The sequence below is a fragment of the Mobula birostris genome, chromosome 20 (assembly GCF_030028105.1).
Source record: "Mobula birostris isolate sMobBir1 chromosome 20, sMobBir1.hap1, whole genome shotgun sequence".
Classification (NCBI taxonomy): domain Eukaryota; kingdom Metazoa; phylum Chordata; class Chondrichthyes; order Myliobatiformes; family Myliobatidae; genus Mobula; species Mobula birostris.
In genome coordinates this window covers 53863238-53879389 of record NC_092389.1, presented here as the reverse complement: position 1 = coordinate 53879389, position 16152 = coordinate 53863238, and the positions used below count along the sequence as shown (strand labels likewise).

General features: G+C 48.8%; 1 protein-coding gene across 1 annotated transcript; it reads left to right on the top strand.

The window, feature by feature from the left end:
* The first annotated feature begins 7777 nt into the window (after window positions 1–7777).
* LOC140185166 (uncharacterized) lies at window positions 7778–13649 on the top strand. Its single transcript, XM_072238569.1, has 2 exons — window positions 7778–7827; window positions 9742–13649. The coding sequence occupies exon 2, from the start codon at window positions 10501–10503 to the stop codon at window positions 12403–12405; it is 1905 nt and encodes a 634-aa protein (XP_072094670.1). The 5' UTR covers window positions 7778–7827; window positions 9742–10500; the 3' UTR covers window positions 12406–13649.
* The last annotated feature ends 2503 nt before the right edge of the window (window positions 13650–16152 follow it).

The window sequence follows — 16152 nt, the reverse complement described above, 5'->3', positions numbered from 1 at the left end:
TGGAGCTGGAACTGGATGAACTCCAGGTCAGTCAGGAGGCTGAAGGGGTGATAGGTAGGACATATAGAGAGGTAGTTGCACCCAAGGTGCAGGAAACTGGGTGATAGGAAGAGGAAGGGGGGGGCGGACAGTGAGTGCAGTGTACCCCTGTGTCCATCCCCCTGAACAACACACTGTAGACACTGTTGGGATGGGTGGGATGACCTGGCAGAGGAAAGTCACAGCAGGAGGGTCCCTAACACTTAGTCTGGCTCTGAGACTGAGAAGGGAAGGGTGGAGAAGAGGCCAGCTGTGGTCATAGGTGATTCATTAGTTTAGGGAACTGACTGTGTGTTCTGTTGGCGAGAACGAGATTCCAGGGCGGTATGTTGTCTCCTACATGCTAGGGTCTGGGATATCTCAGGTCGAATGCTCAGCGTTCCTCAGGAGAGTCAGCAGTGAAGGTCGAGGTCTATGTGGGTACCAATGAGATGGGCTGGCAGAGTAACGAGGTTCTGCAAAGGGAGTTCAGGGAGTGGGGTGCTGAGTTATAGGGCAGCTGGTCCAGGGCAGTGCCTCAGGGCTGCCATCTGTGCCACATGCCAGGAATAGGGAGAATATACAGTTGATCACGTGGTTGAGGAGTTGGTACAGGAGGGAGGGTATAAGATTTTTGGATCATTTGAGCCCGCAAGGATTGCTGTGTGCCCAGGAGTGTGAGAGAGTTAGGGGAGAGGGGACATTGTTGATGAAGGGTGAAGTGGGCAGACAGGTCTCTCTCACACACACAGACACATGCAGTGGAGTGTGAGGGAGGGGAGTGAGAAGGGGGAAGGGGAATGAGGAGGATGGTATTAGGGCTCCTTCACAAAGTCCCAGACTCACCCACCCCTCCCCCTCTGGAATTGATCCCATTCCCTACCCCAGGCTGGGGGTGGGCTTTGAGTTACCTTTTGTGAATTGTTCGATAGCATCTGGTTAACACACTTTGATAATAGATTTACCTTGAGCTTGAAGATTGAAATGTATTGTTTATAAAACATGTACTGATGAGAGATGGTCTCAGTGAAGGTCGGAGAGTGGAAAATGAACCGCTGGTCAGCCCCACTGCTCCGTGCCAGACAAGAACCCCTATCTGAGTCTGTCCCATCTGTCTGTGCTCGACACATCTCACTCTAACGTTTCCTCTTTCTGTACCTATACCAGTGTCTTTTATTTTCCTTCTCAACCCCATTCTGTTGCCTTCTCCCCATAACCTTTGACGCCTTTACTAATCAAGCACCAGTCAACCTGATGACTTGGCCTCTGAGCCAGCCATGGCAATGAATTTTACAGGTCCTTGACGTGGAAAGTTAAAAATGGCAGCTATCTACTCTGTTGAGATCTCTCATCATCTTATCAAGCTCTATCAGGACCCAGAGCCTCCTCCACTCCAGAGAAAACAGCCCAAGTTTGTCCGAACTCTCCTTACACAGTAGCTAGTGCCTCTAATCCAGACAACATCCTGGTGAACCTGTTCATTGCTGCCCTAAACACCAGTGGCGTAAAGAGCTTTAAGTAAGTAAATGATGGTTTGTTGATTAATAAGGGTGTCAGATGATGGGTAGAAGGCAGCAGTGTGCAGTTTGGAGGGAAAATCCAATAGGTGTATTTGAATGGTGAAGAAGACCCAATGGACAGAATGGGTATTTCAGATCTCCTGACTTGTGGTGTAGTGGTGAGATGGTGAAGCCGTGGGTAGTAAGCTGCAGTTGCAGATAAGATTGGGGGTCCGGGAAGGAGGCGGTGTCAAGCACCTTTCAACTTCATCTTATTGCCAAAAATTAACTCAGAGTATATCAATCATGAGTGTGTTTATTTTTTTTACTTGCAGCAAGGGAAGACTAGCACTGCACAAGAGCTAGTAATAGCTTTGTCCAAAAAAAACACAAGCCAGTACATTCACTCCTTCAGACACCAGTTCAAGGACGGGGTGCATGCTGTTTGTCTACTGAGTCTGTGTGTTTGGCTTTCTTCCAACACACACAAAATCTTTTCAATGATTTCAAGTTCACTCCACCCGATCATACTTCCAGTATGGATTTCTAGTCTGTATACACCTCCACCCCCCACCAGGAAAGCCACAGAGCTCTTTGTTTCCTTCTGGACACCAGACCCAACCAGTTCCCCTGCACCATCAACCTCCTGCTCTTTGTTTCGCTTGTCTTCCTGGTTTGAGCTGAGCTCTACTGTCACTTCTGACGTCCACCCATTTCAATACAACTTCCCGTTCACATTGCAACACATCAGGCCATGGCTTCCTCTACCGCTAGGATTGGGTTGCACTCAGGTTCCGTGGGGGTAGCCTCCAAACAAATGAACACTGATCGCTCAAAGTTTGAGTTAGGGCATCCCACCCCTCCTCTCTCCTTGACCCTTCCCCATTTCTGTGTCCCTCTCTCATCTTATCTCCTTATATGCCCATCACCTCCTTCTGGTGCTGGTCCAACTTCCCTGTCTTCCCTGGTCTTCTGTTGTCTCCTGTCAGATTGTTTGGTCTTCTTCCTCGTCTTCTTCTGACTTTTAATGGAAGTTGGCAGATCAACTTAAATGTGCATTGCTGCCAATAATTGGACCGGAGTGTGTCATCAGAAGTGGGAAATATGTGTCCGATAGAGTGATCAGCAGCACTGGGGCTCCAAAGGGGACTGTCTTGTCTCCCTTTCTCTTCACCATTTACACCTCGGACTTCAACTACTGCACAGTGTCTTGTCATCTTCAGAAGTTTTCGGATGACTGTGCCATAGTTGAATGCATCAGCAAGGGAGGTGAGGCTGAGTACAGGGCTACAGTAGGAAACTTTTTCACATGGTGTGAGCAGAATTATCTGCAGCTTAATGTGAAAAAGACTAAGGGGCTGGTGGTAGACCTGAGGAGAGCTAAGGTACCGGTGACCCCTGTTTCCATCCAGGGGGTCAGGGTGGACATGGTGGAGGATTACAAATACCTGGGGATACGAATTGACAATAAACTGGACTGGTCAAAGAACGCTGAGGCTGTCTACAAGAAGGGTCAGAGCCGTCTCTATTTCCTGAGGAGACTGAGGTCCTTTAACATCTGCCAGACGATGCTGAGGATGTTCTATGAGTCTGTGGTGGGCAGTGCTATCATGTTTGCTGTTGTGTGCTGGGGCAGCAGGCTGAGGGTAGCAGACACCAACAGAATCAACAAACTCATTCGTAAGGCCAGTGATGTTGTGGGGATGGAACTGGACTCTCTGACGGTGGTGTCTGAAAAGAGGATGCTGTCCAAGTTGCATGCCATCTTGGACAATGTCTCCCATCCTCTACATAATGTACTGGGTGGGCACAGGAGTACATTCAGCCAGAGACTCATTCCACCGAGATGCAGCACAGAGCATCATAGGAAGTCATTCCTGCCTGTGACCATCAAACTTTACAACTCTTCCCTTGGAGGGTCAGACACCCTGAGCCAATAGGCCGGTCCTGGACTTATTTCATAATTTACTGGCATAATTTACATAATACTATTTAACTATTTATGGTTCTATTACTACTTATTATTTATGGTGCAACTGTAACGAAAACCAATTTCCCCCGGGATCAATAAAGTATGACTATGACTATGACTACGAAAAGCCTTATTACTTCTTTCATGTTACCCCAAAAAGCCTCTTAGATTGTAAGTAATGAAAGATGATACCGTGAATTAAATTAACCTCATTCCCAAAACTTCAAAGTTTTATAATTAAAACTATCAACAGCCAAAGACTGTAAGGGAGCCTGCATTTGGTTTCTGTCAATCTTATTTGCTTCACACTGTAATGGTATGTGTTCAACTGTTTCGCAAACCTACAAAACCCAGAATGATGCTTAGCAACAAGATATAAAGAACAATTAAGCATAGCATACCCAATTCTAAATTGTGTGAATATAATTCCATCTTTTCTTGTTTTGACCGCCTTCTCCCATAAACCCAGCGGGTTTATGTATTCTGTATAGTTGTCTCCCATTATGCCCATTGTCCCACAAGTCGTACCATAGCCCATAATTCTTACCCCTACCAACACGTTACTTCTGGTTTGCCAAGTGGAAGGTCTATATCCATTGCTGAAAATTTAAACAGCTTTGTTTTCGCTGAACAGTTAACCCACCCAGGACCCCAACACCTATATGTGCAAGGACCCAGAAGAAGAAATGTAAGCAGATGCTTTGAATATGAAACAATGTTTGATGAGTTTCCAACAGTAAATCTGATCTACTGCTGGAAGGACCTGTTGTAAGACTCATCAAATGGGCCAATGAACTGAATTTGTTTTTTCAACAGGTTCAGCATGGGTGCTGCTGTTGTCCGTTACCCCACTAGACAAGACCACACACCTTCCCTACCCCCGAGTCCTTCTCCCTCCCCTCTGGTGTGCTTGTGTTCCCAATCCCTAACCTACATCAAGGCAAGGCTGCTGGCCCAGACAGTATCAGCCCCAGGGTACTGACCGTTTGCCTGGTATTTTGCAGCGCCTTTCCAATCTGAGTCTGAGTCAGGAAAATATACCGGTGCTATGGAAGACTTCCTGCTCAGTTCCTGGACTCAAAAAGGCGACTCAATCTGGACTTAATAACGGCAGACCAATTGCTCTGACACCTCATAGGATGAAGGTGCTGGAGTGGTTGGTGCTCACTTACCTTGGACCACAGTTGAGATCTTCATTGGACCCTCTACAGTTTGTCAAGCAGCCTCTTGTGGGAGTGGATGATACCATCGTCTACCTGTCGCAGCGAGCTCACTCTTACCTGGATGACGCTGCTGGCGTTGTGAGCACCACACTGTTTGATTTCTCTGGCGCCTTCAATTCAATTCAGCCACTTCTTCTGAGAGTGAATCTGCAAAGGATTGGTGTAGGACATTGCACTATCTCCTGGATTACTGACTACCCGTCATGGTCTGGTCCATGAAGTCCGCATTCTGGTTCACAGTCTGGTCCGTGGACTCCGGACCCCGGGTCTTCTGGCTGTCCCTTGTTTCAGTTGGGCTTAATCATAGGCACCTGATGCTTGTCTTGGGGCTGGGAATATAAGTGGCCCTGGGTTCGAGTGTGGTTGCTGGTTCATCTCATCAGTATCCCATCCCTGCCTCTGTGGGGTAAGTCAGGCCGTCTTTGCCATTACCCTGCAGTTGGATCTGCCCCTTCCTGTCCTTGCCTCCGTTGGGTAAGTCAGGTCATCTTTGCCATTACCCTGAGACTGGACTGTTCCCTTCCCTTACCCTTCCTTCTGAAACCTTGCCTGCAACCTGTGTCTGGAGCCTTGCCTGCAACCTTGTCAAGTTCAGCCACCAGGGACTTGCTGTGTCAAGATAAGGAACTGTCTGTCGTTGAGTTGGAACTGTCTCTTTGTCCACGCCTTCACTGGGTAGGTCCGGCCGTTTGTCGCTACCTAGTGTTGGGAAACTGTCTCTTTGTCCACGCCTTCACTGGGTAGGTCCAGCCGTTTGCTGCTACCTGGTGTTGAAAACCGTCTCGTCATATTCAGCATTCTGTGTATGAATCCCGGCCCTACGTCCTGTTCTGTGTTCCATGTTCTTGTCTCTCAAGTCCAAGGCTCCGTGTTCCCACGCTCTAGACCAAGGCTCTGTATTCCTGTCCTCCCCAAGACTAAGTCAAGGCTTTCGGCTTTGTGTTCTGAGGTTCCTGTCTCCCAAGACCACGTCGTGTCTTTGCCTAGTTCCGGAGTTCGAGCCCGAATCAAGACCTAGGTTCTGGGTCCTTGTCCAGTCTCTGGCTCGCAGTCTGAACCCAAGCCTCGTCATGACCTCGCCTCGAAGAACCCAAGCCTTACATTGTCCTCGCCTTGAGGAACCCAAGCCACAAAGAACCCAAGCCATGTCCAGTCCTGCAGCCACGTTATTTCCTTACCTAGTTCCGGCGTCCGAGCCCGAGTCAAGACCCAGGTTCTGGGTCCTCGTCCAGTCTCTGGCTCAGAGTCCAAACCCAGGCTCCTAGTTCCCAGTTCCTTGTCCTGGACCCACTTGCCTAGTCAATGTCCTAGCCCAAGTCTGTGTTATTGTCCCAGATCTCTAGTCAAGTCCTGTTCCTCATACTTCAGAGTCTGTCTTGCATTTGGGTCTGCCACCAGCGCCCACCAAATGACACTACCTGACATATAGACCCCAGTTTGTACCGCTGGGTGGTTCTCTGCCTAAGGTGGAGATGAGTGACACCGGAGCCCCACAAGGGACTGTCCTGTCTCCGTTTCTGTTCACACTGTACACCTCAGACTTTCAGCGCCACTCTTTGAGTCTTGCCACTTGCAGAAGTTCTCTGCAGAATGTTGGAGATCTTTTTCCAGTCTGTTGTAGCGAGTGCTGTCTTAGAAACATAGAAAATAGGTGCAGGAGTAGGCCATTCGGCCCTTTGAGCCTGCACGGCCATTCAGTATGATAATGGCTGATCATCCAACTCAGAACCCTGTACCTGCCTTCTCTCCATACCCCCGATCCCTTTAGCCACAAGGGCCTTATCTAACTCCCTCTTAAATATAGCCAATGAACTGGCCTCAACTGTTTCCTGTGGCAGAGAATTCCACAGATTCACCACTCTGTGTGAAGAAGTTTTTCCTCATCTCGGTCCTAAAAGGCTTCCCCTTTATGTTCAAACTGTGACCCCTCATTCTGGACTTCCTCAACATCGGGAACAATCTTCCTACATCTAGCCTGTCCAATCCCTTTAGAATTTTATGTGTTTCAATAAGATCCCCCCCCCTCAATCTTCTAAATTCCAGAGAGTATAAGCCTCGTCAATCCAGTTTTTCATCATATGAAAGTCCTGCCATCCCAGGAATCAATCTGGTGAACCTTCTTTGCATTCCCTCTATGGCAAGAATGTCTTTCCTCAGATTAGGGGACCAAAACTGCACACAATACTCTAGGTGTGGTCTCACCAAGGCCTTGTACAACTGCAGTAGTACCTCCCTGCTCCTGTACTCGAGTCCTCTTGCTATGAATGCCAGCATACCATTCGCCTTCCTCACCACCTGCTGTACCTGCATGCCCACTTTCAATGACTGGTGTATAATGACACCCAGGTCTCCTTGCACCTTCTTTGCTGCTTTATGTTGGGGGAGCAGCATCGGTGCTGGTGATGCTAAACAACTAAATAAACTCATCAAAAAAAGGTTGGATCCATCCATGGCTACAACTCGGACTCTTTCGAATTAGTGGTGGAGAGGAGGTCACTAAACAGACTGTTCTTCATCATGGACAATCTGGCACGTCCTCTCCATGACCTACTGAATTAGCAGAGGTGCATCTTTTCAAACACTCAGTCAGCTCCGCTGTCACAAGGATCGTTACAGAAAATCTTTCCTAACAGATACAATAGTTCATCTTTCTGCGACAGGGGAACCACCTCATAGTACAATAGTCTCTGTTTTATTATTTTACACATTATTATCGCTCTACATGTTATTTTTAGAAAAGTCTGCCCAGCGCTAAGTGTGTTTTTAAATGTTGCTGTTGTATCGAAAGACTTTCTCACTGGGTATCAATAAAATATTATTGTTATTATTCTCCAGCCCTTTATTTCTTTCATCAATCAACTTCCCAGCTCTTTACTTCAGCCCCGCACCCTCTCCCGGTTTCACCTATCACCTCCCCTCCCGCCACAATCTTACTCCCTCCCTTCCTTTCCAGTCTCGAAGAAGGATCGTGGTCTGACACCGCGCCTGCCCTCCCGAGTTTCTCCGGGACAGATTTTCTCCGGGCTGATCAAACGCGCACGCGCAGAGGTTTGGGCTCGTCCCCGCTAACGCGCATGCGCTCAGTAGACCAGAGGCTCAGGAGGATCGGCCGCAGGTAGGTAGTGGGTGGTGGGGGGGGGGGTGTAGATCTGGGTGGGAATTTAATCACCGGCTTCTGGACAGCGAATGAAGGACAACCACTGTGAGCGCCGGCCACAATGGTCCCGCACCCTGGGACAGTCCTTTCCCTCTCTCTCAGCCCCACGATCGGTAAGCGGGCCCAGGGAGATTTCGGCTGAGCAGCGCTGGCGCCAACGCCATTTGTGCAGCGCATGCGCATCGCTGGAATCCTTGATGGCGGATAGGCAGGTTTCTCAATGGTAGGGGCTTCTGGGTAAAGAGGCAGCCATGGATGACACAGCTAGCGTTGTCCCGTAGAGTCGAAGGAAATGGGTGGCGGTTGTATCTCCCAAACACTGCCAACTCCAGCGATATAAATCCGAGGATTAGGAATTTGGAACAAAAATACTTTATACTTTATAGTCGCCAAACAATTGATACTAGAACGTACAATCATCACAGCGATATTTGATTCTGCGTTTCCCGCTCCCTGGATTACAAATCAATAGTAAATATTAAAAATTTAAATTATAAATCATAAATAGAAAATAGAAAAATGGAAAGTAAGATGGTGCAAAAAAAAAAGCCGAGAGGCAGGTCTGGATATTTGGAGGGTATGGCCCAGATCCGGGTCAGGATCCGTTCAGCAGCCTTATCACAGATGGAAAGAAGCTGTTCCCAAATCTGGCCGGACGAGTCTTCAAGCTCCTGAGACTTCTCCTGGAGGGAAGAGGGACGAAAAGTGTGTTGGCTGGGTGGGTCCCAGTTAATATAAATATAATTCCCAGTTAATCTCGGATGAAAAGTCTACCTTCCAAGTCAGTGAAAATGTCAATTAGTGCTGTATGACAAAAAAAAATCCTTCAGCTCTTGTCTGGGGAAATATCGATGAGACCCCTTACAAGTGACTTATGACTTTCACATCACAAAAGTGCCACACTCCAATGAGAATAACTACTGCCTTCCCCTTCGTATTCATTGGCTTTGACATGGGTGGGTTCATCACTGTCAATCAGCTGGGGGAGGGGATCCCTGCAATTAGAAAATCTCCAGGTTGAGACATGTAGTAACAAGTGTTCTTTGTAAGGTTGTGGAACATGACCAGAGCTTGAAATAACACCAACGGACAGAGAGAAATTGAGGCAAGTCACAAATGGATTGAAGGCAGAAACACGCGTTCTGATACAGAGAGGAATACAGTCAGGGAATTTGGTGGTCAGTCAGGATGCCTGATCCGTGCCTTGCTAGAAGATGAGGTTCATATTGTAAACATAGCCCCACAATGTTGTTCCCTACCACATAGCCCTCTATATTCCTAAGCTCCATGTACCTATCTAAGAGCCTCTTAAAAGACCCTTTTGTATCTGCCTCAACCACCTTCACTGGCAGCGCATTCTGTACACCCATGACTCTCTGTGTGAAAAACTTACCTCTGACATCCCCCTTGTACCTACTTCCAAACTATGACCCCTTGTGTTAGCCATTTCAGCCCTGGGAAAAAGACTTTGGCTATACACACGGTCAATGCCTCTCATCATCTCATAGACCTCTATCAGGTCACCTCTCGTCCTCTCTCGCTCCAAAGTTCACTCAACCTATTCTCATAAGGCATGTTCTCCAATCCATGCAACATCCTCGTAAATCTCCTCTGCACTCTTTCTATAGTATCCACATCCTTCCTGTAATGAGGTGACCAGAACTGAACACAGTGGGGTCTAACTTGATCCCAGTTAGAAGATGAGGATTTCATACATAAATATAGAAACATAGAAATCTACAGTCCATGACAGCCCCTTTGGCTCCAACTTGAGATGAAATTCGTAACATTGCCAGAGCTCATGATTGACTAAAATTGCACCTGAAATATTGTCCTTCACCCACTGACGTCTTTTGCAAATATTTTTTACAGGTTTGAAATGGCAGAACACTTGTGCACGGGAATCTCAAGCACAACAACATGTCAGTTTCGCTGTCTCTCTCCGGATCTTTAAGGGGTGACCAAATATTTTCTTTGCAAGACCAACACATCTGTTGTCGATCCTTGGAGATGAAGAATTATCTCATCCCAGCCAGTAATGTGTTTTGTGTCTGAAATGAAGTTTTCCGTTGTGACTCAGTGAAATCCACTGGAACCGGGGTGCTGAGGACACACCAGTATTTTGTTACTGGAGATCAGTTCTTCAACTACATCGATTGTACAAGGGATTCAGACGTCTGACTTTCTGAATTGCCAGAGAATTGATTGCAGTGAGATAGCATTGTCCTTCTCTCAGTGTGGCAAGGGATTCTCTCACACCCTACCCGCAGACACGCCAGTGAGTTCACAGTAGGGAGAGATCATTCACCTGTTCTGTGTGTGGGAGGGGAACCACTCAGTCATCCAGCCTGAAGATACGTCAGCAAGTTCACACCATAGTGAGATGCTCCACCTGTTCTGACTGTGTGAAGCAATTCATTCTGTCGTCGATGCCAAAGACATCTCCGAAAATTCACCAGTGTGAGGACATTGACCTGCTCAGACTGTTGGAGGAGATTCACTTGGTCATTTCAGCTGTAGGAACATCAGCGAGTTCACACTGGAGAGAGGACGTTCACCTGCTCTGAATGTAGGAAGTGATTCACTCGGTCATCTCAACTGAACGAATGTCAGCGAGTTCACACTGAGAAGATGCCATCTACCTGCTCAGACTGTGGGAAGGAATTCACATCGTCCTCTTACTTGAAAGTACATCAGCGAGTTCACTCTGGGGAGAAACCGTTCATCTGCTCAGACTGTGGGAAGGGATTCACTCGATCATCTCACCTACTGAGACACCAGTTAGTTCACACTGGGGAGAGGCCGTTCACCTGCTCAGACTGTGGGAAGGGATTCATTTGGTCTGCTGAACTGAACGCACATCAGCGAGTTCACACTGGGGAGAGGCCATTCACCTGCTCAGACTGTGGGAAGGGATTCACTCGGTCATATCATCTATATGCCCATCAGCGAGTTCACACTGGGGAGAGGCCATTCACCTGCCGTGAATGTGGGAAGGGATTCGCTGACTCATCAACATTACTGAAACACCAGTTAGTTCACACTGGGGAGAGGCCATTCAACTGTTCTGAATGTGGGAAAGGATTCGCACAGTCATCCACCCTCGTAAAGCACTACCAAACTCACACCGGGGAGAGGCCGTTCACGTGCTCTGAATGTGGGAAAGGCTTCATTCAGGCTGTTCTGCTGAAGGACCATCAGCGAATTCACAACGGAGAGAAACCATTCACCTGCTCAGACTGTGGGAAGGGATTCACTCGGTCATCTCAACTGAAGGTACATCTGAGAATTCACACTGGGGAGAAGCCGTTCATCTGCTCAGACTGTGGGAAGGGATTCATCTGGCTTTCTCAACTGAAGGCACATCAGCGAGTGCACACTGGGGAGAGGCCGTTCACCTGCTCGGACTGTGGGAAGGGATTCACTCGGTCATCTCAGCTACACTCACATCAGCGAGTTCACACTGGGGAGAGGCCGTTCACCTGCTGTGAATGTGGGAAGGGATTCAGTCGGTCATCCAGGTTACTGAAACACCAGTTAGTTCACACTGGGGAGAAACTGTTCACCTGTGCTGAATGTGGGAAGGGCTTCATTGAGGCTGTTCTGCTGAAGGACCATCAGCGAATTCACAATGGAGAGAAGCCATTCACCTGCTCAGACTGTGGGAAGGGATTCACTCGGTCATCTCAACTGAAGGTACATCGGCGAGTTCACACTGGGGAGAAACCATTCATCTGCTCAGACTGTGGGAAGGGATTCATTTGGTTATCGCAACTGAAGGCACATCAGCGAGTGCACACTGGGGAGAGGCCGTTCACCTGCTCAGACTGTGGGAAGGGATTCACTCGGTCATCTCAATTACACGCACATCAGCGAGTTCACACTGGGGAGAGGCTGTTCACCTGCTGTGAATGTGGGAAGGGATTCAATCGGTCATCCAGGTTACTGAAACACCAGATAGTTCACACTGGGGAGAAACTGTTCACCTGTTCCGAGTGTGGGAAGGAATTCAGTCGATCATCTCAACTGGAGATACATCGGCGAATTCATACTGGGGAGAGGCCGTTCACCTGCTCAGACTGTGGGAAGGGATTCATTCGGTCAGCTCATCTATACACACATCAGCGAGTTCACTCTGGGGAGAGGCCTTTCACCTGCTCAGACTGTGGGAAGCGATTCACTCAGTCATCTCAACTGAAGGTACATCAGCGAGTTCACACCGGGGAGAGGCCGTTCACCTGCTCAGACTGTGGGAAGGGATTCACTCACTCATCCACGTTACAAAGACACCGGTGGGTTCACACTGCAGAGAGGCCGTTCGCCTGCACTGAATGTGGGAGGGGATTCACTCATTCATCTGAATTACTGAAACATCAGCGAGTTCACACCGGGGAGAAACCGTTCATCTGCTCAGATTGTGGGAAGGGTTTCACTCGGTCATCCACATTACAAAGACACCAGCGGGTGCACGCTGGAGAAGGCCGTGCCCCTGCTCTGAACGTGGGAAGAGATTCACTCAGTCATCCAATCTTGTGACACACTATGAAGTTCACACTGGTGAGAGGCCGTTCCACTGCTCTGAATGTGGGAAGAGATTCACTCGATCATCCAATCTTGTGACGTACTATGAAGTTCACATGGGTGAAGGTCGTTCTCCTGCTCTGAACGTGGGAAGATATTCACTCAGTCATTCAACCATGTGGTGCTCTACTGAGCTTTGACAGAGGCCTATTGGAGAGATTGGAAGCTCAAGCTCGCTAATTGGGTATTAAAAGCAACAACGCGCGGCATTTTGTTGGAGTTTTTGGCAGTGGCCAATCAGCGTTCGGGATCGATTAGCAGCAGCCAATGAAAGTAAGGCAGGGCAAGTGGAGCAGTCATCATCAGAGTGGACAGAGTCAGAGTGGGGATTTTGGGGCTTCGGGGACGAGAGGCTTCAATCAGAGAAGGCAGAAGCTGTGGGTAGAGCTTGTCTGCTCCTTTCTTTACATTTGCTCAGGTGGAACAGTAGAGATGCCAGGCAGGGTAACGGAATGTCCCTCTTGCGGACGTGGGAAGGCAGGGAGGTCTCTCTGAGAAGTGCATCCGGCTGCAGCTTCCGGCAATCCCGGTAAGGTGTCGGAGCTGGAACTGGATGAACTCCGGATCGTTCGAGAGGCTTGCGGGGGTGATGGAGAGGGCATGTAGAGAGGTAGTTGGCACCCAGGGTGCAGGACACAGCAAACTGGGCGACAAGACAGGAGGGGGAAAGGGGTTAAGAAAGTGGCCATCCCCCCCTCAACGACTGATATATCAGTTTGGATTCTGCTGGGAGAATGACCTAGCAGAGGAAAGTCACAGCAACTGGGTCTGTGGCACTGAGTCTGGTCTCTGTGGCTTAGAAGGGAAAAGGGAGGGGAGAGGCAGACTGTGGTGATGGGTGATTCGCTAGTTGGGGGAACTGCTCTGCGGATGAGGATGGTCTTCCCGAATGCCTACGCTACCTCCCAGGTGCCAGGCTCTGTGATGTCTGGGATTGAGTCCTCAGCATTCTTCGGGGTAACGAGGTTCTGCAGAGGGAGTTCCGGGAGTGAGGCGCGAAGTTAAAGGGCAGTGCATCCGGGGTTGTCATCTCAGGATTGCCACCTGTGCCGCGCACCAGAAATAGGGAAGTTATGCGGCTTCCCGAGTGGCTGCGGAGTCGACGTAGGAGGGAGAGCGTAAGGTGGTTGGAACGTTCGCGCCTGCGAGGATTGTGGTGTGCAGAGAGGGAGAGCGGGCATCAGTGACGGGCACATGCAAACACATACAGCTGGGGGGCGGGGGGATGGAGGGTAGCGGAGGAAAAGAAGGTGAGGGGAGCTGCGAGGGAAGGGAAGGAGGAAGGAAGAAGAGGATTGAGGGGTAGGAGTTGAGCAGGTCGGTGGGAAGGTGGGGAGAGGATGGAGGTAGGGCTTCACCAAAAGGTCCAAGGCTCCTAACTCCGTCTGTGGAACCGACCCCATTTCCTACTGCAGGCTGGGGGGTGAGCACTGTTGCCGTGCCGACAAGGAAACGAATGGTTAGACAGTCTATGATAGTATTTGATAATGAATTTAGTTTGAACTTGAACTCTGAAATGTATTGTCCGTAAACATGAAAGGGTTGACTGTTTTCTAAATGGAGAGAAAATACAATAAAACTGAGGCACAGAGGGACTTGGGAGTCCTTGCGCAGGATTCCTGAAAGGTTCATTTATAGGTTGAGTCACTGGTGAGGAAGGCAAATACAATATTCACATTCATTTCAAGTGGACCAGAATGTAAAAGCAAGGATGCAATGTTGAGCACTGGTAAGGCCTTACTTGAAGTATTGCGAGCGGCATTGGGCCCCTTGTAAGACCATAAAATTTAGACCATTTGGGCCCATCGAGTCTGCTCCCCCATTTCATCATGACTGATCCATTTTTCCTCTCAGCCCCAATCTCCTATCTTCCTCCTGTATCCTTTCACCAATCAACTTCTGCTTTAAATATACATAAAGACTCGGCCTCCACAGTTGCCAGTGGAAACAAATCCTAGAGATTCACCACTCTCTGGCTGAAGAAATTCCTCCTCATCTCCATTCTAGAAGGTTGCCGGCTATTTTGAGGCTGTATCCTCTGGTCTGAGACACTCCCATGATAGGAAATATCCTTTCCACATCCACTCTATCAAATGTTATCAACATTCGATAGGTTTTAATGAAGTCACCCGTCATTCTTCGAAATTCCAGTAAATAAAAGCCCACAGCCATCAAATGATCTTCGTATGACAAACCATCTAGTACTGGAGTTATTTTCGGTATTAACATCCTTTGAACCATTTCCAGTTTCAGCACATCCTTTCTAAGAGAAGTGCACACATCTTGCTAAGTTACAACATTACATCCCTGTTTTTACATTCTAGTCCCGTTGAAATGATTGCTAACATCACATTTGCCTTCCTCACCACTGTCACGGTCTGGTCCGTTGACTCCTCATTTCAGTAAATTTTCTTTTCCCTGTGTTCTACCGGTCTCCTTGATTAGGGCACCTGACCCTCATCCAAACCGGCAGCATAATAACTCCGGCTTACATCTACTCAGGGCTGGTCCGTCTCCTGAGCTGTGTGGTAATGCACGTTCTGGGCCACCGAGAGTAGCCGACTCTAAGTTGCTTCGGTGCCTGGGGTTGCTTTGTGAATTTTGTTGTTTTCGTGTCCAGCTGAGTTTAACCGGCCGTTTGCCGCTACTCTGAGTCAAGATACGAATTGTCTGTTAGTGTTTGGTTTTGTCATCTCGTGTCCAGCTGAGGATCGCTGGCCGTTTGCCGCTACTCTGAGTCAAAATACGAATTCTGTCATTTTCGTGTTCAGCTGAGTTTAACCGGCCGTTTGCCGCTACTCCGAGTCAAGATACGAATTGTCTGTTATTGTTTGGTTTTGTCGTCTCGTGTCCAGCTGAGGATTGCTGGCCGTTTGCTGCTGCTCCGAACCAAGATACAAAATGATTTGTCGTTGTTTGGTTTTGTCTTCTCATATCCAGCTCAGTTTTGCAGGCCGTTTGCCGCTACTCCGAACCAAGATATGAATTGTCTGTCTTTGTTTGGTTTTGTCGTCCCGAGTCCAAGTTCGAGTCCCGGCTCCGTGTCCAAGTCCAAGTCCAGGCTCCGAGTCCAAGTCCAGGCTCCGAGTCCAAGTCCAAGTCCAGGCTCCGTGTCGGAGTCCAAGTCCAGGCTTCGTGTCCAAGTCCAAGTCCAGGCTTCATGTCTGAGTCCCGGCTCCGTGTCCAAGTTCGAGTCCAAGGCCAAGTCCAGGCTCCATGTCCAAATCCATGTCCAGGCTCCGTGGCCAAGTCCAAGTCCAGGTTCCTCCGGTTTGTTGTCCAACGTTTACGACCATGTAAGCATCTAATCCTCGCTCTCCGGCCTTCCTGGAAATGATTAATAAAATTGGCTTCTGTTAACGCTACCTCCGTGTCTGTGCCCTGCACCTGGGTCCGCTCCAGCCGCTCATTGCAACAGAACGGACCAGCCAAACACGGACCTAGCGGACACAGACACTGTCTTACAAACTCTCGCTAACCAGAGTCCCCTCCTGCCAAACCCCCTCCCCCACCCGCCTGGGTCATCGATAATCTGGGCAAGCCTGTTGGCTCACCTGGAGGCTCCCATTGAGGAGGGGGGCTGTACTGTCATGGTCGGATGCATTGACTCTTCATTTCAGTTAATTTCCTTTTCCCCATGTTCTACCGGGCTCCTTGATTAGGGCACTTGACCCTCATCTGAACCAGCAGCATAAAAACTCC

Bases quoted from the DNA above. Each gene is read 5' to 3' on its own strand.
- LOC140185166 (XM_072238569.1), top strand. From the start codon at position 10,501: ATGCCATCTACCTGCTCAGACTGTGGGAAGGAATTCACATCGTCCTCT.